The sequence below is a fragment of the Rana temporaria genome, chromosome 7 (genome assembly GCF_905171775.1).
Source record: "Rana temporaria chromosome 7, aRanTem1.1, whole genome shotgun sequence".
In the NCBI taxonomy this organism is placed as follows: domain Eukaryota; kingdom Metazoa; phylum Chordata; class Amphibia; order Anura; family Ranidae; genus Rana; species Rana temporaria.
The window spans coordinates 174,032,486-174,060,275 of NC_053495.1; the positions used below are offsets into that span (position 1 = coordinate 174,032,486).

General features: G+C 42.9%; 1 protein-coding gene across 2 annotated transcripts in view; it reads left to right on the forward strand.

The window, feature by feature from the left end:
• FAF1 (Fas associated factor 1) overlaps positions 1 to 27,790 on the forward strand; it is a 375,519-nt gene that overhangs the window by 228,290 nt on the left and 119,439 nt on the right. The window contains exons 10-12 of one of the 2 annotated variants that reach the window (XM_040360508.1): positions 10,594 to 10,723; positions 14,244 to 14,307; positions 20,427 to 20,508. In XM_040360508.1, the coding sequence (XP_040216442.1) occupies positions 10,594 to 10,723; positions 14,244 to 14,307; positions 20,427 to 20,508 (276 nt within the window). The remainder of the gene's footprint in view (positions 1 to 10,593; positions 10,724 to 14,243; positions 14,308 to 20,426; positions 20,509 to 27,790) is intronic. The other variant, XM_040360509.1, reaches the window with a different exon arrangement.

Below are 27,790 nucleotides of genomic sequence, written 5' to 3' on the forward strand. Positions count from 1 at the left end.
GGGGATCGGATGCCCACAGAGTCCGTTTTCATCTGATCCGCCATCTGACTTTGGCGGATGGGATATCAGCTGACATCCTTTCAGATCCGTTCAGATCTGCCTAAAAAACTGCCAGGTGGACCTGAACGGTCCGCCCATGTGAAAGGGGCCTAAGGTCTCTTTCACATGGGCTATCCGATCACGTCCTGTCAGTTTTTCAGACGGACCTGATCGGACCCTCCAGACTCTATGGAGTGGCGGATGTCAACGGCCAAAAACAAAGATGGGGGACCTATTCCCCATCCATCTGAGGGATCGGATGGAAACGGACAGGCAGTCTATTTCCATCCATCTGTCCCAAAGACGAGAGCGGCTGTGTCTGTGTCCGCTCTGCATAGCGGAGCCAACACGCTCCTGTCATCTGCCTGCTTAGCAGAGATCCCCCATTAAGCAAGCAGATCCCGCTTCATGGAGGCGCCCATGCCCTTGGCTCCGTTCACACCATGGCCTCCTGGATCGTGAGCAGGATTGCCACGATTCTGCCTGCAATTCCGAATTGCTGCAAAACGCAGGACGCACTTGCGATCACCGTTACTTTCAATGGCACCCAAATCCTGGCACTTTTTTGCTGCGATTGTCGCCTGAAGAGTCGCAGTAAAATTGCGCAACCAAATTTGCAGGACGCATGTCGCGCAAAAGAAGTTCCAGAACAAGATGAAGTTAGAAGCTGATTGGCTACCATGCACAGCCGTACCAGAGTTTGCACTTTCCAGTTTTTGTAAATTAACCCCATACTCTCTCTTGCTAGGATTTTGACTTGTTGTTTCCATGAGTGTGCACTATGGGCCAGATTTACTAAAACTGGAGAGTGCAAAATCTGATGCAGCTCTGCATAGAAACCAATCAGCCTCCAGATTTTGTTGTCAAAGCAAAATTGAACTATCTGAGGTTAGAAGCCGATTGGCTGCCATACACGGCTGCACTGGGTTCTGAGTGCTTCAGTTTTAGTAAATCTCCCCATATATGTTCAGAAGTTGTTGATACCCGACCATCACATCTATAAAAATTTGTTGGATGTCTCATTTGGATCATTTTATTGATGTTGATTGAGAAGACGCGGCTTGCAATCTTTGTTTCGATTTATCCCAAAGGTGTTCAGTAGGGTTGAGGTCAGAGCCCTGGGTAGGCCACTCAAGTTCCTCCACACCAATCTTGACAAAGCATGTCTTTATGGACTTGGCTTTGTGCACAGCACACTGTCATGCTAGAACAATGTGCTTCACCGAAAGCACCTGAACTCGGTAAATTGGAGAGATGTCCATAGGACATATAGTGTAGGTGTGATGGTCAAGCGTCCACAAACTTTTGGCCATAGGTTACATACTTGGTAATGTATGTAGATAGCAAACCTTTTTTTTTATTTTTTTCACTTACTGTAGTCAGGCATAAGCCGGCCTTAGGCCCGGTACACACGAGCAAACATGTACGATGAAACCGGTCCGTCGGACCGTTTTCACCGTACATGCCTGCCAGAGGGCTTCTGTACGATGGTTGTACTAACCATCGTACAGAAGTCCACGCGTAAACAATATGCGGGGCGTGTCCGCGGCGATGACGCAGAGACGTGGGCGGGCCTGCCATTTAAAGGCTTCCACGCATGCGTCGAAGTCATTCGACGCATGCGAGGGACGGTGGGCGCTCGGACATGTACGGTAGGTCTGTACTGACGACCGTACATGTCCGAGCGGGCAGGATTCCAGCGGACGGTTTTAAAACACGTCCAGGAATATTTGCCCGCTGGGAAAAGGCCCGACGGGCAAATGTTTGCTGGAATTCGGCCCATTCGCGCCTACACACGACCGAACATGTATGCTGAAACTGGCCCGCGGACGCTGGCGCTTGCATGCTCTGCCCTTGATTTTTTTCAGGGCTCATTCACATGGCCAATTTGGACCATACGCCACTGAGAATCAGCTTTTTTTTTTTTTTTTGCAGTGGGTATCCACAGGTATGTGCAATCGACTTCAGCCAGCAGCTTGTACAAATCCAAGACAAGCTGACAGCTGTTAACAGGTAACCACATATCCACGTACCTGAGATTAGGGACAGATCAGTGTCCCTGGACACCCAGTGCACACACCTGTGCAAATGCTGATTTTTGGGGTGTACTGCCCAAATCAACTATGTGAATGAGCTTACAAGTTTTTCTTAGCTTCTCCTTACCTCGTTGTGGAAAACAGTTCACAGAGTTCATTAGCTCAAGCTCAAATACACACACTCCCTAACTCTGCCTCCTCTTTCTGATTGGCTGTTGCGTAAGTTTCACTAAGAGATGGTGTGTGTGCTAAATTGGTTTGTGGTTTGCTTCCATTATACAGTTAGAATTGAGAATTTTGCAGGAAACCTGCTATGAAAAAACGTTCAAAGTATGAACTTCTTCCTCAAATAGTGCACATGTTGGAATTACTTTCTTTATGTGCAATTGTGAAAAGCTGCAGTTGGCTATTTTTGATAAAGCAGATAACTGGGGGGCTTATTGAATTAAAACAATGATAACTAAATATATTAAATAAATTGCTCAATCCTATAAAATGCAGGTGGTAATCTTAAAGCGGAGTTCCACCCGAAATGATAAATATGTCTAATCGCACTAGGTGCTAAGCGTCATGCTCCCCAAGATTTAGTGCGGTGGAAAAATGTAAATGATGCGCATTGGCATTGCCATGACAACGGGGGGCGAGAACTTTTGACGTCGCGGCCATTGTGATGGCAACCCTCAGTGTTGACGGCGCACAGCACCGTCAACACTGAGCATGCGCGTGATCGAGCGGAGAATGCTGGGAAGACAGCATTCACCGCAATCAGGAAGTGGGTGCTTGTGGGCTTCAATTGCCCACAAGCAAAAATGGAAACATCCCTTGAGAGTTTTTACAAAGAATCCTTGTGTCGGATAACGGAATGTGGAGGTTTTGCACAGTCAGAACAGTGAGTAATCAATTCTAATGGGCAGAAGAATTCAATAGTAAAAAAAAAAACGAAAAACTAATCGCCGCGGGAACTCCGCTTTAAAATCACAAATGGACCCAATTACAAAGGGATAGATCCAAATAAATAAAGCATCCTTTGAATTATTCTCTCAAAAAAAATGTACAGCAAATGATTATCAAACCAATGCTATAACAATATAATAAATGTGCAAAACGGCAATCACCAATCCAAACAATGTTCAATAATGTCCATAAAAGGTATATATGACTAGACTCCCATATGTACAAAGAAATCCAGTTCAGTAATGGGCCCAGGCCGTGGAAGTGGGATCATCAATAAGTGAATAATAACAAACATGCGTCAGTGACATAAATACATGTGCAAGGTAATGTCCAAAAAATGGTAAATATATGCAAAAAGCAATTATTGTGCAATAAATAGTAGCAAAATAAAGTGCAAAAATAGTCCAAAATAATTCCCAATAAGGGAATAAAAAGTTCATTAAATAAGGAGGAATAATTATATCCCAATTAAATGTGTATAAGATCACATACACAGTGTACAACAGTCCAATCAAAACTGTGCAACAGGAAACATCTAAAAACAAAAGTGCAATATGCCACCATCCAGAGAAGGGTCCCCACTATCCACTGTGTAAAATGTTTCCCCCGGCCTTTCATCTCATAGGCTCAATCAGCAAGCCTCACTGATTGGTTCCCAGGATATCCTCAGCTTAGTCACATGATGTTATGGATCATAGACATGTAGAGAAGAGATGAAGGCTCCATGGTGCAGTATAAGCAATACAACATTTCTTAAATAAAATTTACTTACAGTTCAAGTAAGTAACAAACAGCGTAGTATCGTGTTAAAGCTTCCGGTCTCGGCCACGACCGGAAGTGACGTCACCTGGCTCTTTTCCTGACGCGTTGCGTCACTGTTCATGTGACTTTTTCAAAGGGCAATGGTTACTCTCTTGCATCATGTTTTTATATAAAACCCTAATCTTGAAAAATAGCAAATTAAACAATAAAAGTTGGTCTACAGTAACAAACGCAACTGAAAGGCTGAATCAGATTGGTTGTTCCAGTGAAATATAGACAGTTCTTGCTTAACAATCTTTGATAAATAAGGCCTAGTGTGATTTAGTGGTGCACCTGAAAGCGGTGTCAAGTTCCTGGCTTAGGTGACAACCTGAACATAAGTAGGCTTAACTTAATGCTTGTTGGGTAATTTGAGTTTTGTTCTTTTTTTTTTTTTCAATATCTTGGTTTCCATTACCTGTTCACAAAGAACAAGAAATATTTTTCCAGATTATTTTTGCATTTTTTAGTAACAGTGTAAAGAGCATTTAACACGTTGCAGCTGCTGGGTATAAATTTCAACAGGTCTGAGCTAATAAAGTTTTCTTCTGATTTAGTTGCACTATGTTTCTGTATAACATTCAGTTTAGCAATATATTAAAATGTACCGTATTTATCGGCGTATACACGCACTTTTTTCCCCTTAAAATAAGGGGAAAATCGTGGGTGCGCGATATACGCCGCTTCCCGCGCTCTGTTTGAATGCCGCCGCCGACATATATGGAGCGCAGTACACGCGGCCAGGCTCGGCTCCCCTCGCGGTCACGCCCTGTGCGGCAAAGGGCATGACCGCGAGGGGAGCCGAGCCTGGCCGCGTGTACCCGAGTGTACTGAGCTCTGTATATGTCGGCGGCTATACGCCGGGGCGCGTTATATGAAGATAAATACGATACGTAAATTTTACCTATGAACATCTCTTATTTGCTCCCTTTTGGTCTGTTAAATATAAGATTAAAAATAAAAGTAAATTAAAAGAAAATAAAGAAAACAATTCTATTGATCCTGCCAAAAACCTGATGAGCTTCTAACTTCCAGTGCTCTCTGCCTGCTCTGCACTGTTATTGGCTACATTGTTTTCAGCTGTCTCGGTGGGTTACAAAACATTTCCCCCTATACCATGGAGGTAGAGGAGAGGGGAAGGTACTCTGCACTGCTCTTCTAGGGTGCCAGTGCTGCTTCTCTGTAGGTAGATTTTAGTGTGTGAGCATTGACATCCTAAGGCAGAAAGTGTGTTACTGGCAGCATCACCAGATACAAAATAAAAGGCACAAAAATTATATATATATATATATATATATATATATATATATATATATATATATATATATATATATATATATATATATATATATAGAAAAGAAAATGAGCACAGTCATCCCATCTAAGAACTGGTAAGCTGAAAAATCCAGATAAAACACATGATACAAATGTTATAATTTGAGTTGCAGTTCAGTGAGTAAAAGTATTTGATCCCCAAGCAAAACATGACTTTGTACTTGGTGGGGAAACCCTTGTTGGAAAGCACAGAGGTAAGTCGTTTCTTGTAGTTTACCAGGTTTGCACACGTCTCAGAGGGCGTATTGTGTTACCAATGGTTTGTTTGGTGACTGTGGTCCCAACTGCCTCAAGATCATTTACAAGTTCCTCCTGTGGAGTTCTGGGCTGATTCCTCACTTTTCTCATGATCATCCTTACCCCATGTGGCGAAATTGGTCATGGAGCCCCAGACCGGGGGCGATTAATGTTTATTTTATATTTCTTCCATTTGTGAATAATTGCTCCAACACTAGTCTCCTCACTAAGCTTCTTGCTGACGGTCTTGTGGTCTACAATCTTCTCCCTGATGTCCTTTGACAGCTCTTTGGTCTAGCCCATGATCGTGAGGTTTGAATGGAAGAAAGAGATACTGTGGACAGGTGTCTTTTATACACCTAACGAGTTGTCTTTAGGAGCACCTTCTTATAGCCGGGTTCACACTGGTACGACAAACGCTCCGACATTGGGAGCTCATGTCGCATGATGTGTGAAAATAAATGTTTCCCTATGAGAGCCGTCTTAACTGGTCCGACACAAGTCGGTCCGTCTTTGAAAAAACTTCCTGCACTACTTTGGTCCGACTTTGATCCTACTTCAGCCCATTGAATATCATTGAAGTTGGATCAAAGTAGGATCCTTGTGGTCCCAACTGCCTCAAGATCATTTACAAGTTCCTCCTGTGGATTTCAGGGCTGATCCCTCACTTTTCTCATGATCATCCCTCCCCCCCCAGAACAGCTCCGTGGGGAAAATCACTGAACCAACCTTGCATGGTTAGTTCTGCTGCTCTGACCAGAGCTGACAGTTTTTTTTTCGTTCAACCCATTGGGTTGAATGAAAAAAAAAAAAAAAGAATAGTGTGTACCCAGCTTAAGATTGCATGAGTAGAGAGGAGGAAAGAATATATTACATTTTCAGTATATTGTTTACTTCATGCTTTTGTGCCTCCTGTTATATGCAAGTGACAGATCTAATCCAATTAAACAGCAATTTGATCTTATTTTTATTGTTTTATAACATTCCTGAAGGGAGATAGTGTTCCAAGGGAATTGATGGTGGGAGTACAATGGACATTGTGTGCTATAACGTATTTAGATCTATAGACTGAATATATCAACAAGCACTGATTTTTGCTTTATGAAAGCCGATATGGTAAAACAACAATGGTATTATGTACATGTTCAGCTGTAAGTTTTTATTTGAATATCCGTGTCATTTCTCCAGTGCCATTTTCAGCCAAGCATTTGGGAATCTTGTAAAGCAAACTTACGCAATTCATAGTGAAGCCATGCATTTGTATTCAGCCCCCCTGAGTCAATACTTTGTACAACCGCCTTTCACTGCAATTACAGCTGCAAGTCTTTTGGGGGATGTCTCTACCTGCTTTGCACATCTAGAGCATGAATTTTTTGCCCGTTCTTTGCAAAAAAGCTCAAGCTCTTTCAGGTTGGATGGAGAACGTCTGTGAACAGCAATTTTCAAGTCTTGCCCCAGATTCCCAATTGGTTTTAAGTTTAGACTTTGACTGCACCATTCTAACACATGAAAATGCTTTCATCTTAAACATTCCATTATAGCTCTGGCTGTATGTTTAGGATCGTTGTCCTGCTGGGAGGTGAACCTCTGCCCAAGTCTCAAGTCTTTTGCAAACTCAAACAGGTTTTCTTCTAAGATTGCCCTGTATTTGGCTCCATCGATCTTCTCATCAACTCTGACCAGCTTCCCTGTCGAAGATGAGCATCCCCACAACATGTTGCTGCCACCACCATGTTTCACAGTGGGGATGATATGTTCAGGGTGATGTGCATTGTTAGTTTCACATAGTGTTTTGCTTTTAGGCCAACAAGTAAAATTTTGGTCTCATCTGACCATAGCACATGTTTGCTGTGTCCCCTCTGACAAATGCTCTCCTTGGCCGGCCTGTAGGTTTAGGAGGATGGCCCACTCTTGGTAGGTTTGCAGTTGTGCCATACTCTTTCCATTTTAGGATGATGGATTGGACAGCACTCCGTGAGATGTTCAAAGCTTTGGATATATATTTTTTTTAATAACCTAACCCTACTTCACCACTTTATCCCTGACCTGTCTGGTGTGTTCCTTGGCCTTTGTGATGCTGTTTGTTCACTAAGGGTCTCTAACAAACCTCTGAGGTCTTTACAGAACAACTGTATTTATGCTGAGATTCAATTACCCGCAATTGGACACGATTTACCTATTAGGTGACTTCTGTAGGCAGTTGGATCCACTATATTTAAGTTGGGGGTATCAGCGTAAAGGGGGCTGAATACAAATGCACGCCGCACTTTTTCACATGTTTATTTGTAAGAAAATTGGAAAACCATTTATAATGTTCCTTCCACTTCACAATTATGTACCACTTTGTGTTGGTCTATCACATAAAATCCCAAAAAATCAATTTACATTTTTGGTTGCAACATGACAAAATGTGTAAATTTTCAAGGGTTATGAATACTTTTTCAAGGCAATGCAAGTTCCTATCAATTTCTAATGCTAGCAGCACCAGGTTTTGTTAAATAATCAATGTTAATCGGGAGAGTGAAGTTCCACTTTATAACAGTGTATTGGGTTTCCAATAATTTTTAAGTGCACGTGTGATGTGCACTTAACATATGCCAAGTTAACAACTCTGTCTTTCTATTTAAAAAAAGGATTTGTGGCGTGTGCCAAAAATTGACAAGTTGAAAAATTGCAATTTCTTGCACGTCAGTTTTGGTGCCCTTTAAACCAGTGTGCCACAGTGTGGCACAGATATTAACCCTAGATCTCTGCCTGGTCGGACCATGTCCAGATCTGTACATTGGGCTGCTTTTTCACAAATATACATAGTGCTGCGCAAATATACACTGAGCCGTGTATAGTTTATTGGGCCCCTTGTATGCCACACATTAATGTGCATTTTTAGCAGAGCAACATATGCCTGTCATTGTGTTGGGGTGAATATACAGTACAGACCAAAAGTTTGGACACACCTTCTCATTCAAAGAGTTTTCTTTATTTTCACAACTATGAAAATTGTAGATTCACACTGAAGGCATCAAAACTATATAAATAAAATATATTTCATATTCTAGGTTCTTCAAAGTAGTCACCTTTTTGCTTTGATTACTGCTTGGCACACTCTTGGCATTCTCTTGATGAGCTTCAAGAGGTAGTCACCTGGCGCAGCACCCCATCTCCTTCTTGGTAAAATTGCCCTTACACAGCCTGGAGGTGTGTTTGGGGTCATTGTCCTGTCCAACTAAACGCAAACCGGATGGAATAGCATGCCGCTGCAAGATGCTGTGGTAGCCATGCTGGTTCAGTATGCCTTCAATTTTGATTAAATCCCCAACAGTGTCACCAGCAAAGCACCATCACACCTCCTCCTCCATGCTTCACTGTGGGAACCAGGCATGTAGAGTCCATCCGTTCACCTTTTCTGTGTTGCACAAAGACACGGGGTTGGAACCAAAGATCTCAAGTTTGGGCTCATCAGACCAAAGCACAGATTTCCACTGGTCTAATGTCCACTCCTTGTGTTCTTTAGCTCAAACAAGTCTCTTCTGCTTGTTGCCTTTCTTTAGCAGTGGTTTCCTAGCAGATATTCTACCATGAAGGCCTGATTCACACAGTCTCCTCTTACCAGTTCTAGAGATGTGTATGCTGCAAAAGGTGGCTACTTTAAAGAACCTAGAATATGAAATATATTTTCAGTTGTTTCACACTTTTTTGTTATGTATAATTCCACATGTGTTAATTCATAGTTTTGATGCCTTCAGTGTGAAATCTACAATTTTCATAGTCATGAAAATAAAGAAAACTCTTTGATTGAGAAGGTGTGTCCAAACTTTTGGTCTGTACTGTATAAATGGCACCAGAGCAAGAGACACACATTACTGTGTATGTATGCTGCCCTCTGGGAGCTTACAATCTAAGGTCCCTAACTCACGTTCGTACACACACATACCAGGACCAATTCAGCCAATTAACCTACCAGCATGTCTTTGGGGTGTGGGAGGAAGCCAGAGTACCCAGGAGAATCCCACGCAGGCGCAAGAAGAACATGCAAATTCCAGGCAGGTAGTGCATTAGATGAGATTCAATCCAACGACTCTGTTGCTACCAGGCAGAAGTGCTGATCACTTAGCCACTGTGTTACTACAGTTTTACTATTGTGTTACTACAGGTTTACTACAGTTTCATTACTGGGTTACTACAGTTTTATTTTAATTTTAATAAGCGGGTGGGGTGTTTTAATCCACCATGGATCACACCTCGCTAAATAACGTTTTTAAGACAGCCAGCATTGCAGTCTTCTAAACTGCAAAAAAAAATCACTGAAATAGCCCTGTGCTGGAATCAGTGGCAGCTGGTGTTTTTTTGCTTTTTGGGGCGGGGGGGCAGCAAACAACCGCCGAACCCCAACTCAAAATGCACGGGCCGCCCCTGGCTGGCATGATGACTTTGTTGTGATGGGGACAGCAAGACTGGTCAGCTGCACAAAGACCTACATATAGAGCGGCTACAGCTGACAAGTCGCCATAACTGGAACCGGTATGGTGGAAGATCACGAGACCAAGGATAGTGATTATATGTAGGTCTTAAAACTTTTATTTTAAAAACACCCTAAATTACCTAGGAATGGGTTGACGAGTAAACAATTGGATTTTATGTTTTCTTGCCAGGCTTTAATGCAGATTTGTGCTACGCCGGGGCAATTCAAACAGTAGATACTCCGTTCATAAAACGAACAGACTAGGATAAGATCCTTCATTTAATACAAATAAAAGTGAGTGTTTCATTTTGTATCCAGTCGATCAAGATTTGTGAACTAATTTTGCTAAAATTATAGGCAGATTTATTTTTCTTTTAACTGTCAAAGTTGAGCTCCTAATAGGTTCTCTAATGTGATTAGTGACCTTATTGTCCAGTAAGAAGGTTTGGAAAGTGTCAGGATAAAGATGAAATCAGCTGGAGGTTATTCTGTAAGAAAACGGAGGCAATATGTTTGGTGCTGTACATTGTAGCTGGTCATATCTCAGAAGGTTTTCTGTTACTGCATGGGGGAAACGGAAAGGTGAATTTAATGTGTGTATTCCTTCCCAACAAGAAACTCTGAAGTCACATTTGTTTAGCCTACTGGATGCAACTGTCATGTCCTCTGTTTATATGTAACTTGAAATTTTCATGGTCTTCAAGAACATAACACCATTACTTATTTTTTTAGCAATCTACAGATATTCACATGATCAGTGATAGTGATGGAGATGACTTTGAAGATGCTACAGAATTTGGGGTGGACGATGGAGAGCTCTTTGGAATGGCCTCCGCCTCTGCACTACGAAAGTCCCCAATGAGTAAGTCGTCCCACAAACACAGAAAAGTCTGCTATTATGAGTAATGTGACAGGCGCATGCTCACTGTGCTCCTGACCAGTCTACTCCCTCATATTAGCAGGCTTACACTTTTTTTTTTTTTTATTTCTTTGTTTTTTAATCCCTAGCCCCCCCAAGTCTTTTATTCACCTTTCCACAATCCAGCGAGATATCAACTATGTGATCTTTCTAACACCTCACAATTTTTTTCAAATAAAACTTCCAAACTCGATTTATCGACCAGCCTGCGACCAACCAAATTGACCTGTCTAACAGTATGCGTTAAAATAGGGGTTAAGTCTGCACACATTTGCAAATACATGCGTAAGCTACAGGCTCCGTCAAGGCACCTTGTTATCTGTAGTTCCTAACTTCTAAGAGTCTCCACAGTGGAAGCGCATGTATTTTAATGGATAGGCAGTGGGCAGGTGAGCCTGGAGGGAGCCCACTATTCCTTAACCAGTTACTAACCGCCCTATAGACGATATACATCTACAAGGTGGTTGCTTAACTCTGGGAGGACGTCCTCCCAGAATCGCGCGCCCTCTGGGGCGCGCACACGGGAATGTCTGTGACGACCCGGACCCGGCGCATCACGGATCACGGTAAATCGCCGCTGATATCGGCGGTTTACCACGTGATCGCTCCGTCCAATGACGGAGCGATCACTTGTAAACAAACCAGCGTCATGTGATGACTCCGGTTCCTCCCTCCCCTCTCTGTACCGAACGGTACAGTGTGAAAGGAGAGGGGGGGAGAGAGCGGATGCAGCACACGTGCTGTGGGCTGGATCTGTGACAACTGCAGTCACAGATCCAGCCATCCATCCCTGCTCAGCCATCCCTGCCCCATACTAAGACTGTGCAATACTCTGCAATACCCCACACTACTCTGCAATACCCCACACTACTCTGCAATACCCTGCAACGTCGCCTATGGGGATTTTTAAGTAGCGAAGTTTGGCGCCATTCCACGAGCGTGTGCAATTTTGAAGGGTGACATGTTGGGTATCTATTAACTCGGCGTAACTTCATCTTTCACATTTATGCAAAAGAATGAAGAAAAAATACAAAATTTGCTAAATTTTATAACGGAAACAAAGAAAAATTCATTTTTTTTTTTACAGAATTTTCAGTCTTTTTTCTCTTATAGCGGAAAAATAAAAAACCCAACGGTGATTAAATACCACCAAAAGAAAGCTCTATTTGTGTGAAAAAAATGACGAAAATGTCATTTGGGTACAATGTTGTATGACTGAGTAATTGTCATTCAAATTGTGAGAGCACCGAAAGCTGAAAATTGGTCTGGTTATTAAGTGGGTTTACGTGCCTGGTGGTCAAGTGGTTAAAGGCACAGGGGCACTCTCAACACCCAGCATATAGCACTATGGCAGTAAAGGTGACAGTGCGTCACCTGACCAATATTTTTAACAATATAAACAAATGGCCGCTGCCCACAACTATAACTTTGCAGCAAGGAGCACTGGAAGGGCAACGTATAAACACCTTTTTTTTTTTTTTGCTTACTCTCCACAACCTTCCTTCAGTACTATGGAGAGTTCACACTCTGAGCCAACACAACAGTAACAGATTTATCCCTACCATGCTGAGGAATGATTTAATTCTGCCACCACCAATAGAAGCCAGAATACTTGCCTTGATCAATAGATGATTAGTAATTGCAGATGAAGATGACCATTTCTAGTAAGAAAAGCAACCAGGTCTCATTTAACCACTTGCTACCCAGGTCAATTCTGATGGTTTGTCATACACATTCAAAAAAAAATATATTTTTTGATAGAAAATGATATTCTATATATATTTTTAAGCATTGGCCCTAGAGAATAAAATTATGGATGTTGCAATATCTTGCGTCTCCCAGTATTTGCACAGCGTGTTTTCAAACACAAATGTAGTACCCAATTTTTTGGTAAAATATAAAAGATGATATGCCGAGTAAATAGATACCAAACATGTCACACTTTAAAATTGCATGCACACATGGAACAGTGCCAAACTGTGGTACCTAATAACTTCCATAGCCAACACTTTAAAAGCCTTTACAGGTTACCAACTTAGAGTTACACAGGAAGTCTGGAGCTCAAATGATTGCTCTCACTTTTTAATACCTCACACGTTTGCTGTGATCAGTTTACATATGCTCGTGGGACTTGTGTATGTGTCCCTTTATTTATTTGAAATCAACTTTATTGCTATTACCTCCCTTGTGATAGCATGGGCTGTGACAGATCCTCTTTATTGAGAGATCTGGGGCCAGATCCACGCAGCGCGTCGTAATTTTAGGCAGGCGTAGCGTATCGTAGTTACACTACGCCGCCGCTACTTTGAGAGGCAAGTGCTGTATTCACAAAGCACTTGCCTCTAAAGTTACGGCGGCGTAGCGTAAATCTCCCGACGGAAGGGCGCGGAATTCAAATGATGAACAGGGGGGCGTGTTTTATTTAAAATAAGCTTGACCCCACGTCGAATTTTCAAATTAAATTACGCCCGCTCAATGCCTAAACGACGTGAACGTAATTTACGCGAAGCCCTATTCGCGAACATTTTATGCAAACAACATCAACGACGGAAAATTCGGCGCTGGCCTGACGTCAATACTTAACATTGCGCACGCCTCATAGAGCAGGGGTAACGTTACGCCGAAAAAAGCCTTACGTAAACGACGTAAAAAAAATGCGCTGGGCGGACGTATGTTTGTGGATTGGCGTATCTAGCTAATTTGCATTCTCGACGCGGAAATCAACGGAAGCGCCACCTAGCGGCCAGCGTAAATATGCACCTTAGATCCGACAGCGTACTAAGACGTACGTCAGTCAAATCCAGCCCAGCTTCAGGCGTATCTTGTTTTGTGGATACAAAACAAAGATACGCCGGAGCAACCTAAAAGTTACCCGGCGTATCAATAGATACGGCAGCGTAACTGCTTCGTGGATCCAGGCCCTGGTGTCTATTAGACCCCTGACCTCTTCTCTGACCTCTAAAGCATCAGGCAGCAGAAGTTTACCATAGAGCTAACCAAGGACCAGATGGTCCCCAGTCATCTCTGACTCTCGGAGGCTGGGCGCGACGTAATGACGTCACGTCCAGCCCCGGCAGTTGTAAACACTGCCTTGCATTCGGCTGGAAGGCTACAGATCATTTTTTTGATCTCTGGCTTTCCAGCCTAGAGGAGAGATGTGGAGTCCCTGATCCCTCCATAGAGTGTTAAAACTACCTCCTACAATCATCACCCTTTTTAGCTAAACCACGTAGTGAAAAACCTTTTCTGTGCTGATGACAGAATGGTTTATTTTCAAGTCTGAATAATTTACAGATATAAATAGTTATGGCCAGTTCATTAGCTGCCGCTGCTTATGCCCCCCGTTATTGTGACACTCTCTCATGCACAGAATCATCAAATGTGACGCATGTATAACTATCGTGTCCAATGTAGACTTATCATGATCTCCGTTTACACTAAAATAATTGCTTTGTTTTCATAGTGCCGGAAAATGCTGAAAATGAATCTGATGCTTTGCTGCAGTTCACGGCAGAATTCTCCTCCAGGTAATGTAGCAGCTGATTGTCACAGACTTTAAAGTGAGCCAGTTGGTCATGTTAAAAAAAAAAAAAAGTACAAGTCTTTTATTAGAGGAGACCCACCAAGTTCTTTGCATTTGCTTGTTCTTCTGTGCAATTAGAATATTGTTATTAGTCGCTAAGGTGCTCTCATTGGATAGGGGAATGGCAGTGGGTGTGGCTTAGACCTGAGAACTGTGTAACATAAGATCAGTGAAATTTACCGTATTTTCCAGCATATAAGACGACTTTCTAACCCCTTAAAATCTTCTTAAAAGTCGGGGGTTGTCTTATACGCCGGTAACCTAACCTTACCTTATCCCAGAATCGCGGGCCGTACGATTTTTCAAAAGCCGCGCCTCCTAAGTCTTCTGTTCCGTGATAGGCGGAAACACTCAGCTTCCCACGAGGCACTGTGTTCAGTGTCCGCCTATCACGGAGGCCCTCTCGTCCTGTGTTTAGTGTCCGCCTATCACGGAGGCCCTCTCGTCGAGGGCCTCCGTGATAGGCGAACACTGAACACAGTGCCCCCTGGGAAGCTGAGTGTTTCCGCCTATCACGGAACAGAAGACGTAGAAGGCGCGGCTTTTGAAAAATCGTACGGCCGCGATTCTGCATGTCTTGGGATAAGGTAAGGGCACAGTCTGGCATGTACTGGGGCACAGTCTGGCATGTACTGGGGCACAGTCTGGCATGTACTGGGGCACAGTCTGGCATGTAGTGACAGTCTGGCATGTAATGGTGGCACCGTGAGGCGAGGCATGACTAGTAGGAAGGAGGTAGTCTTATACGGCGAGTATATCCCAAAACCAACATTTTGGCTGGAAAATTAGGGGGTCGTCTTATACGCCGGCAAATACGGTAGCTCTTATCAACAAAGTGAAGTCAGGATCAGGTTAAATTGGAAGTAAACCCGTTTTTTTTTATTTATTTTTTTATGTCACAATGTATAGTATATGATTTCCTATCATCTGTGCCCAGTCTTGCAGCACAGAGTATATACCAGCTCTGAGCAATTCTCTTTTTTATTTTTCAGTCAAATAACACGCACTTACATAGAAAAACCTTAGTCCGTTCCTCCCTCTTGCTGTGAGCGACAGGTTATTTACATATTTAATGCCCTAGCCTGGAGACAGGCATTCTTTTTTAATTCCCACCCCCACTCCTTTCCTGAAGTCATGTGGTTACTTTTCTGGATTTTGACTGGATGTTGGTGATCATAGCAGAATTTAGTGTAAGGAATACACAGAAAAAATTGCATGTTGACAAGGGGAGTGTAGAGGAGGGCGGGGAGGCTACTGACATCACGACTCCACCCACCGAGCTCCAGACAACAGACCCACCCACAGAATCTGCAGTTTTTCAGTTCTTATAACAGACAGAGGGGAGAAATTTGACAGGTAAGGATATATGCAGGAGACATCTATATCCTTATAGATCAGCACTATGGCCGTAGTTTAGAAAGTATGAGAGTGGTTTACATCCACTTTAATAGAGTTTAAATAGCTGAAAGGTTACTCTTTTTTTACTATTACTTTTACCTACTTGCGCTCTGAAGGAACAGCATACCTGTTTCTATGGGGCTGGGTTAGAGTGGATGATGTCATCCTTAGAGCAGAGAGCTTTAAAAAAATTATCTTTATAGAGAGGGAACAAATTGCTCTCACGCCCACAAGATCTACTTGTCTTACACAATTTACATCAAAACGTAGGTATTTTTGTCTGGTTTCAGGCAATGTGCTCAGTTTTGTGATATGCCATTAACTTTTGGCTGGATGAGCTTCCAAATGACAAGTGTTCCACATTTTCTTCCATTGACTGTCATGTAAAAAAATCTTCAGATTTCCCAGTGAAACGCACAAAGAACCTCTTTTTTAAATCGCTGACATGCCCAAATTTTTAAGTTTATCAACATAAATTTCATACCGATACGTTCACAAAGGCCGTATGTCTCTAACGGTGAAGTCGCTGTTTCGATAGCATGTACTGTTGTGGATTTATTAAGGTTTGTTTGAAGGGTTCTCTCACTCATTAGGTGTGGGGATTAAAGGTAATTTTTTCCCCTAAATAGCTTCCTTTACCTCGGTGCAGTCCTCCTTCACTTACCTGTTGTGGAGAAAACCTCTTTAGGGGGAAGGGGGCGACCAGGCAAGTCAGGACACACTCTACTTTGCAGATAGAGAAAAGAGCTGTGTGTTATTAGGCATCCTGCTCACCCCCTCCCCCCTCAAGAGGCTTTCTCCACACCAGGGAGAAAGCCTCGCATTACTGTGTGGAGTTACAGACCGAAGAACAGGAAGTGAGGATTTCTCAGAAGAAATAAGGACATTTAAAAGTTTAATCGAAGGAAGTAAGTGAAGGAGGACTGCACTAAGGTAAAGGAAGCTATTTAGGGAAAATTTGTTTTACCTTTACAACCCCTTTAATGATCAAAAAGAGGCTTTAGAAGTACTGAAGAAACACTGCTTGTATGTCCTAAAGATAGTGTAGTGGTTATGGTGAATGGCTTTGGTGTGGGCTTAGCAATTCAGCTATTCTGCAGGAAATGCATTTTCTAGTTATTAGTGGGCATGCTCCATAGCATTCCCAATATTGTTATTCGTTTTTTATTATTCTTATTAATTAAAATTTTATTATTCCGTAAGTTTTTTGGCTCTGCGTAACTTCTGCATACTTTCAGCTATTAAGACCATTCAACTTTTAAAATGTTCAGCTCTTTCAGGGACTTCTTCAACTTTTTTTCTACTATTTATACTTTTTAAAATATTAAAGCGGTGGTTCCCCCTAAAACAAATTTCTAACAATACATTCGTAAGACCCGTTACACTGCGGGTAGGCTGGCTTTTGTTTTGTTTTTTTAGTACATACCTCGATATCGGCGTTTCGTCCCTTGGCGGTGGGCGTTCCTAGTTGATTGACGGTCCTCCAACGGGCGCATACTGCGCGTCACGACTTTCCGACAGAAGCCGACCGTCATTGCGCAGGCGCCGTATAGAGTCGGCTCTATACGGCGCCTGCACAGCGACGTTCAGCTTCTTTCGGAAAGTCGTGACGTCACGTATGTGCCCGTCGGAGGAACGTCAATCAACTAGGAACGCCCACCGCCAAGGGACGAAACGCCGATATCGAGGTATGTACTAAAAAAACAAAACAAAAGCCAGCCTACCCGCAGTGTAACGGGTCTTACGAATGTATTGTTAGAAATTTGTTTTAGGGGGAACCACCCCTTTAAGCTTTTAGACACTTTTTTTTTAACATTGAAGTCAATAAGAGCATGCTTCAAATCATTAAAACATTCTCCCGCTACCAAAAGTTTCAGCTCCTTCATACTTTCACCTACAGACACGAAAAAAACTTTAAAATGTTCACAAAATATTCAGCTATATCTTTTCAGTTTGATATCTTTTACAGTTTTTGTGAAAAAGCAGTTTGTTTAGTGAGTTTTTCAGAAAATGTTATCAATTAAACAGAATGTCTATGGAGCTGGGTTAGAGTGGATGATGTCATTGCTAGAGCAGAGAGCTTTAAAAAAAAATGATCTTTATAGAGAGGGAACACCATTTGGTTTTTTTTTTTGCACCGGCTGACACCAACCCTAGTGACGCCACTGCAGTGGAGGAGATGTGGATATTACAGTGGGGGAGAATATATATATATATATATATATATATATATATATATATATATATATATATATATATATATATATATATTTTTTTTTTTTTTGCCGATCCGAAAAATGATCCGATTCGGGACTCTGATCCAAGGAGCGATCCAAACCGTGAATTTTTTCATCCGTTGCACCCCTACTTTCTTCCATTGACTGTCCTGTATAAAATTCTTCAGATTTAGACATTAATGGCTCTGTGTTAGAGCTGCACGATTCTGGGAAAAATGAGAATCGCGATACTTTTGTAAAAAATGAAGATCACGATTCTCAAAATTGTATTTATTTAAAGTTATTTTCAACACAAAATGGAGCTTATGTAGTTAAATACAGAATATTTAAATCTGACGGACTGTTTACATGTTACATTTTAAAAGCAGCAGCAAACCTGCTGACCTCACATGCTTGCTAATGTGAAAGAACACCTCTGATTTTCACATTTAACTAAATCAGAGGCATTCTGTCACATTAGCACGCATGTAAGGTTTGCTGCTGCTTTTAAAATTTAACATGTAAACAGGCACCTACCCCACCACACCTTTACCTACCAAGCCACTCCTCCACCTACCCTGCCACACCTCTACCTACCAAGCCTCTACCTACCCACTGCCACGCTTTCACCTACCACACCTCTACCTGTCAGGAGGACCCCGCTAACGCACACTAGGGACAGGAGGACCCCGCTAACGCACACTAGGGACAGGAGGACCCCGCTAACGCACACTAGGGACAGGAGGACCCCGCTAACGCACACTAGGGACAGGAGGACCCCGCTAACGCACACTAGGGACAGGAGGACCCCGCTAACGCACACTAGGGACAGGAGGACCCCGCTAACGCACACTAGGGACAGGAGGACCCCGCTAAGGCACACTAGAGACAGGAGGACCCCGCTAAGGCACACTAGGGGCAGGGGGACCCCGCTAAGGCACACTAGGGGCAGGGGGACCCCGCTAAGGCACACTAGGGGCAGGGGGACCCCGCTAAGGCACACTAGGGGCAGGGGGACCCCGCTAACACACAGTAGGGGCAGGGGGTCCCCGCTAACGCACAGTAGGGGCAGGGGGTCCCCGCTAACGCACAGTAGGGGCAGGGGGACCCCGCTAACGCACAGTAGGGGCAGGGGGACCCCGCTAACGCACACTAGGGGCAGGGGGAACAGACAATCAATGACAGTGCCACTGTGAAGAAACGGGGAAGGTGTGTTTACACACACCTCTCCTCGTTCTTCAGCTGCGGCGATAGGGTCCGAGGTAACGGAGCTTCGGACCGGGTCGCATGCGCGTGCTGGCGGCACACGCGACCCGCGACTGGGCTCTTAAAGGCGATGTACGTGCCTGTGCCATTCTGCCGACGTATATGTACAGGAGGCGGTCTTTAAGTGGTTAAAGGAACCAATTTAGAAAATAAAAGACGTACCTTTACAACCCCTACTTAGCAGTAGGAACTTGACACTTGGCTACAGAGTGTAAAATATCACATGTTGGAACTGCTGTCAGTGGATGTGTACAGAGACCTCATGGGGCATGAGAACTTTCCTTATCAATTAAATGCCAGCAGGCATGTGCAGGGAACATTTGTGGACTACAGTTATAGTATATTTTCTGGATATATATACAGTACATGGTCATGTTGGAAATGAATGATTCTTACAGAAACTTTGTAATTTTGCCCACTTAGTGCAAAGACCGGGCATGACGTCGCCTACCCCCCAACCCCCCACCCCCCGTTGTGCTCTGGGAACACTCGGCTCCCAGTACACAGTGGGAGCCAATCGGCAGGCGTAGCGCGACTCGCGCATGCGCCGTAGGGAACCGGGCAGTGACGCCGGAGCGCTTCACTTCCTGGTTCCCTCAGCGTGGATGGCGGGGGGGAGCAGCAGAGTGACGAGCGATCGCTCGTCCTCTGCTGCGGACGGCGCTGGACTCCAGGACAGGTAAGTGTCCTAATATTAAAAGTCAGCAGCTGCAGTATTTGTAGCTGCTGGCTTTTAATATATTTTTTTCAGCGCACATCGCTTTAATATATAACACCATCCAACCCAGTTGATTCTTGGTGTTGAGGGGCTCGTTGCGGAGGGGAGCGTGTGTGAGTTTTGGGATGAGCTTCTAAGAGACACGGTCACCTTGCCCTAAATTGGAAAGCGGCAGTCCCCTTTTTCATGTAGTGTGATCACTTATAGAAGGAAAAAAGGTGATCTACAATGGATATAGTCATTGTAGTGAGTATCTGGTAAGCCTGGAATCTACTATACCATATTCAGCTGACTGCTGTAGTTGTCGCCTCTTACTCCCGCTGTTGGTCAGTAAACCAGCTTGGCATAGTTGCAGACCAGTAGTATGGCATGGTAGGCAGAAAAGGGGTAAGCTGCCCAATCTATGTGAATGAGTTCATATTTGGTTTTCATTTTCTTTCTTTTTTTTCCCCTCCCCCTTTCTAGGTATGGAGAGTGCCATCCCGTGTTTTTCATTGGATCACTAGAAGCTTCATTCCAGGAGGCGTTTTATGGGAAAGCACGAGATGTGAGTTATGTTTTGGAAATGTGTTTCATAGTTAATGTGATATTAAAGGTTCCTTTTTTTTTTTTTGCCTCCACTGTGCAGTTCATTTTGCACAGAGTGGCCCCAATCCAGCTCTTCTGGGGTCCCACGGTGGCTCTCACGGCTCCTCCCTGCAATAGATAACCCCCTCTGGGAAGCTCTCGCTTCCTGGTCCGAACCCGCGTTTGCGACCCGGTCCGAAGCCGCGATCGGGTCACAGGAGCTGAAGAACGGGAAGAGGTGAGTGTGAACACACCTTCCCCGTTCTTCTCTGTAACAGTGTCACTGATCGTCTGTTCCCTCTGTTATAGTGAACAACGATCAGTGATGTCACACCTACAGCCACGCCCCCCTACAGTAATCACTACTCCCTTAGGGCACACTTAATCCCTTAGCGCCACTTAGTGGTTAACCCCTTCACTGCCACTGTAATTTTCAAAGTAATCGGTGCATTTTTATAGACAATAGTCCCAAAAATGTGTCAGAAGCGTCCTATGTGTCCGCAGTCACGGAAAAAATCACTGATCGCCACCATGACTAGTAAAAAAAAAAAAAATTGAAAATAAAAATGCCATAAAACGATCCCCTATTTTGTAAACGCTATAACTTTTGCGCAAACCAATCAATAAACGCTTATTGCGATTTTTTTTTTTTACCAAAAATAAGTCGAATACGTATCGGCCTAAACTTACGTAAAATACGACGGCTGTTCCGACGTCCATACCTTAACATGACTTACCCCTGCTTTATGAGTAAATATGCACCCAAGATACGACGGCATAAGGAGACTTACGTTGGTCGTATCTTGCAAAATTCAGGCGTATCTCAGTTCCTGAATAAGCGCATAGATACGACGGCGCACATTTAGACTTACGACGGCGTATCTGGAGATACGCCGTCGTAAGTCCTTTCTGAATCCGGGGCAATAGTCCCATAAGCATATCTTCTAGGTTGGGGTGTGTCCCTGTTTTGGGGGGGTGGCTCTGGTGCTGTCCACTTTCTTTTTCGCCGTATTTCACTGCAGCCCAGTAGGAGAATAGCTGCCATTTTAGGTCCAAAGTGCAGCACTGCTCATCTCCTGAGGAAGTACTTAACTGCAAAACGCGTTAGTCCTTGGATGTTCCCCCAACATTTACAATCGCAGAAACGCCTTTCTATAAAATAAAATAAAATATTTATATGCCTAATTATTGGTATAATCTTGTTTATGTTTATGGTAGGTGAGGTCTGCTTGGTGGATAGAGGGGGGTCAAGGCAGTATATTTAGAGGACATTAATCATTGCCATTTTTTTTTTTAGGAAATATTTTTTTTTTTTTGTATTAATGTTGTGAATTTCTTTCCGGGGGTGCTGATCACCTTAACGATCCCTATTTTTTTTTTTCATGTATGTGTATTTTGGGATGTGGTTGCATAAAAATCACGCTATACCCATTGTATTAGTTTGTATTTACCTGGAGATTTTTGTGTGACTTCTATGTATCGAAGTTTCTGCACTACCTATTAAAAAAAGAAGAAAAAGGAAACATTTTAGCTGATATTTTAATAATGTGGATAAAAAGGATAAGACTATTGTAAGAATATTGAATGCAAATTAGAATGACCTCATGGAGGAGGATATATCTTTTAATTACCCTTCAGAGCTGTGGAAAGTCTCCTTCCCTCGGTTTTCGCAGCCCTTAGTTATCTCACAGCAGGCATGTTTGGTATCCTTGGGTCTATTTCTATCCATGTAATTTCTCACTTTTCTATCTAACGTTTAATATCAAACGCTGGAGGATCGTCAGAGAGCAGATGAACCGGCATTCGAAATTGAGTTTCCACAGTCAATAAAAACAAGATTGAAGGTTTAAATCCCCCGCCAGCCTTTTTGAACTGCTCTGCTCATTAAATGTTTATTGGAGTGCCGGGATTAGGGGGGGATTTGGCGAACTTGGTGAACTGGTATCTACTTAATCACTAAGTAAAACACTCCATTTGATAACGTGTTTCTCACGATATCACACTCTGGCCCGATTTAATGAAATCCCCTTCAAGTCCTACTTATTGGGGGCCACTTTGCAGCCGAAGAGTCCTCTTTTGCACAGGCGGAATTACTCTTTCCTGTATCTTTACATGGATGGGACGCTTTAGGACTCATTCCTTAGCCAAAGTGGATTCAACGGCAGCTCCCAGTAAAAAATTTACAAGTGTTCTTGATGGCATAAACAGGCCATTTACTGCCAAAACACATGATCTCTGTCCTTCAAAACATTTTGTTAAGGTAGATTTAAACTCAAGCCCTAAAATCTCATATTTATTCACAATTTTTTTTTTTTTTTTACAGGTACTTGTATGGCGTTAACAATTTACACAGCTCTTTACACACACAAGCAATATATATATATATATATATATATATATATATATATATATATATATATATATATATATATATATATAATCTAGATTCAAGTAGCCCGCCGTAAGTTTGTGCGGGCGTAGCGTATGTTATTTACGCTACGCCGCCGCAACTTGCACGGGCAAGTGCAGTATTCACAAAGCACTTGCTCCGTAAGTTGCGGCGGCGTAGCGTAAATGGGGCCGGCGTAAGCGCGCCTAATTCAAATGAGTATGAGGGGGTGTGTTTTATGTAAATGGGTGGTGATTGACGTTTTTCCCGAACGGCGCATGCGCCGTCCGTGAAATTTCCCAGTGTGCATTGCTCCAAAGTACACCGCAAGGACGTCATTGGTTTCGACGTGAACGTAAATTACGTCCAGCCCTATTCACGAACGACTTACGCAAACGACGTAAAAAATTCAAAATTCAACGCGGGAACTACGTCCATACTTAACATTGCGTACTCCTCATAATAGCAGGAGCAACCTTACACCGAAAAAGCCTAACGTAAACGACGTAAAAAAATAGCGCCGGGCGTATCTAGGTCATTTGCATATTCTACGCCGAAAACTACGGAAGCGCCACCTAGCGGCCAGCGTAAATATGCACCCTAAGATACGACGGTGTAAGAGACTTACGCCAGTCGGATCTTAGGCTAATGTCGGCGTATCTTGCTTTCTGAATACAGAAAGAAGATGCGCCGGTGCAGCTTCGAATTTACGTAAATCAATGCTGAATCTAGCCCATTGTATTCACATCAGTTCCTGCTTCCAACCTAAGGTCCCTAACTCAAATTCATACATACTAGGGCCAATTTAGACAAGAGCCAAATAACCTCTTCAGCCCCGGAAGGTTTTACCGCCTCAATGACCAGGCCATTTTGTGCGATTTGGCACTGCATTATTTTACCCGACAATTGTGCGGTCGTACGACTCTGTACGCAAATAAAATAAATGTTATTTTTCCCCCCCCCAAAAATAGAGCTTTCTTTTTGTGGTGTTTGATCACCTCCTTCCGTTTTTAACTTTTTGCGCTTTTTTGCGTCAATTTTGAAAAAAAAAAACGTACTTATTGCTATAATACATATCCCCCCAATTGTTTTAAAATAATCTATTTAGGCCAATATTTATTCTTCTACATATTTTTGGTAAAATAAAAACCCAATAAGCGTATATTGATTGGTTTGCACAAAGGTTATAGCGTCTACAAACTATGGGATAGATTTATGGACTTTAAATTTTCTTTTTTTGTTTTTACTTGTAATGGTGGCGATAAGCGATTTTTAGCGGGACTGAGACATTGCAGCGGACAAATCTGACACTAAGTGAGGCTTATTGGGGGCCAGTGAAACCAATACATTGATCAGTGCTAAAAAAATTGCTCTGTTACTGTATACATGACACTGGCAGGGAAGGGGGTGATCAAAGGCTTGAGTGTTTTCCTACTGTGTGGGGGATGGACTGACAGGAAGAACACAGAGATCCGTGTTCTGCTTACAAGGAATAGAAGATCTCTGTGTACGTCCCTGTCAGAATGGGGATCTGCCTTGTTTACATAGTCTAGACGGATCTCCATTTGTCTCTGTGGCGCGACTGCAGGTGGCCGGTGGACATCAGGTCCGTGCAGCGGGCATGCGCTCCCACAGTATATATTGCAGGAAACTACATACAGGTATGTTGTTTTGTGCAATAGAGCCGCTCTGACGCAGTATTTATGCGGTGGGCCATCTTGCGTGGTTCTAAAGGCTCAAGGTTTTTTACCTTTGTGCATTCTATGTATGAAGGTAAAAAAACACCTGTGTGCAGCAGCTCCCCCAACCCCCTCTTATACTTATCTGAGCCCAATCTTTCTCCAGTAATGTGCACAAGAGCCTCCAGGGATTCTCCTTCCTCATTGGCTGAGACAACAGCAGAAGAACAGTCATTGAGCCAATGAAGAGGGAGAGGGGGCGGGACAATTTGCACTGTTTCGCACTGGCAGAACAACAAAGGGCTAACAGATTTTGCCATGGCTGTTGATACACAAAGTAAGGAAAAAATACACTTTTATAATATACACTCCAGCATGTGCCAAAGACTGAAATATAATTTTTTGGGTGAGCGGTCCTTTAGGCAACAGCCACACAGGTGATGCAATTTAATTGCATCGTAGCGCACCTTCAAGCATGCATGCTGCAACACACCATAGCCCATTACATGCTTTTTTGTGTGATGCATTGCACTGCAAAAATATAAAATGCAGCTTTCTCCGATTTCATGTTGTTCGATGTGCTTTGCAGCTCATTCATTTTGAAGGTAAATTAAGTTCACTTCTACGTTCACTTCTACGTTACCTTTATCATAGTTGCAGTGTTTCCTCAATAGCTTCTCAGTTCACTTACTCATTTTACTGACTTTAATCCTTTTAATGGCACTACTACCATAAGTATTATGGCGCAGTATTATTGGGATGTAAACAAATTGCTGGCCATGAGCTTTAATGTATTTAGGTTTGGCCTGTTGAATGGTAGTGTTAGGCCACCCATTGTACTAACAAATTGACATTGTTTATGTAAACCATTTGTAAAAAAAAAAGATCTATATATAAACTCTTGAAAGGCATAGACAGTTAGGGCTCTTTCACACGGGCGGCCCGTTCAGGTCTGCCTGACAGTTATTTTTGCGGACCTGAACGGGCGCTCCGTGCTCCTCTATGGAGTCACGGATGTCAGCGGTGACATGCCCGCTGACATCCGACCCGCTCCGATCCGCCAAAGTGTGACGGAGAAAAAAAAACTACTTTTCCATCTGTCTGGCGGATCGGGTGAACACGGACAGACGGTCGGTGTTCATCCGATTCCCCCATAGGGGAGAGCGGTGAAAAAGACAGGGCGGTCCCTGCACAGTGTGCGGGGACGGCCCTGTCATCCGCCGGCTCAGCGAGGATCAACAGAGCGATCCCCGCCGAGCAAGCAGAGGTTCACGGGGCGGATCAGTAATGAGATGTGAAAGGGGCCTAAAGCAAGAGACTTCTAAACTCAGCCAAAATAGATTTCAGGTTTTCATGGTAATGTCTCATTAGGTTTCCAGATCAAATGTATCTTGTAGATTTAGTCAGGTTACATTTAATTCAAGGGAGAAAGTTGTATCTTCTGAAAAACTATTTGCTGTGTTGGTCTTAATTGTTGGTCCTCTCATTCAGTATGTCAGATTTTGATCGCGTAAGCTTGCTTGATGTTGATGGAAATCCCAGTTACATTGAACCGAACAACTCTTGCAGAGTATCCCTGGCTGATTTAATAACTGCAAACTAATGAAATTACTAGAAAAAATAGGACTGAGATTAAGAGATCAAACACAGTGTAGATTTACTGCTAGAAGTCATGTAAAACACATCTTGAGGATGTTTTGGACTGACTGCATTAGGTCATATACTGGGGTGGTCTAGTACTTAAAGCCTACTAAGATTTTGAAGGATAATTTGATACTATATGTCACTGCACATTCACCAACTGCAAGGATTAGGACAAGCTTGATGACTGTGGAATGTATAAACATAAAGTTGAGGACGACTCATGGTGGTCTTCCATATATGCGTTGCATTTGGCCATGGAAAGCTTTGATCTCCACTCTGGGTTGGAAAGACCCTATTAGACCTCAGTCACATAGTCATTTCAGAAGTAGGAAAGACCGTTAACTGTACCAAATATGTTTTCCATGGTTGAATGTTATGAATACATAATGTGATTATAAAATTATTATAATTTCTGCACCAATGTCTAAAATTCTGCATGAATCAAATTTTTGAACCAGTAAACTGGTTTGGAGCTTTGCCACCAAAACTTTTTGCACAAGTATGTTTTTACTTCTGTTTTGGAACAACTGCATTTAGCATTTTGTTTATTTTTCTTGAAAAGCTAGTATTTAATCATTTATCCTCAGCCTAAACTTTGCTCCTCACATCAAGGGGAGATTCTGTCACTTTGCCCATTGAAGGGGACAAGGGGCAGTTAAATGCACCTGTTTCTACTGAAGACAGATCCCTGCTCATGAAGCATAACCAAGCAATTAGCGGTCTTTGATCGCTCGGTTATCAGTCTTGGAGCCGATGGGAGACAGATGCAGCACCGGACTGATGGTGCATCCACCTAGGTAAGTATGATTTTGAAAAAAAAAAAACGCCCCATACTTCTTTTAAAAGGGTACCTACAAATGCATCCATGACTGTATATTCCTTTAAAATGTAGTCATATCTGGCACGATTCATACTGCGACTCAAAATTGTGAATCAATTATGTAAATATTTAAAATTTTCTTCCTTTGGCTTGCACAAGCTGATAAAGTGCACACTGCGCTCATTAAAAAAGGCTTAGATTTGGCTTCCTCCCTTTTGCAAAGAAATATTGCATCCTTGGCCATTCTTGGGTTGTTCCTTGGGCAGATTCTGTAGACAACATCTGGTAAATGGACCGGAAGACCCACATGAAAATTAGGAAAATGGTAAACCATTTCCATTTTAAAAACTAGTACTAACTTCATTAAATGCAGAGGCAGTGCTAACATTAAGGTACACATTTCCTGAAGTTGAAAGGCTGAACTGGGTTTTTGCCGTTTGCTCTCCCTCCTGTCCCGTTGATCACCTGAAACAAAGACAGGCAATAAGGGGATCTGTCTCCAGTAGAAACGGTTGCATTTAACTGCCCCTTATCCCCTTCAATGGGCAAAGTGACATAATCTCCCCTTGATGTGAAGAGCTAAGTTTAGGCTCAGGATAAATGATTAAATACTAGCTTTTCATGAAAAATAAACAAAATGTATCTGTCTCCCGCCGGCTCCAAAACTGAGAACTGAGCGATCAAAGACGGCTGATTGCTTGGTTCTGAGTCCTTCATGAGCTGATGACTA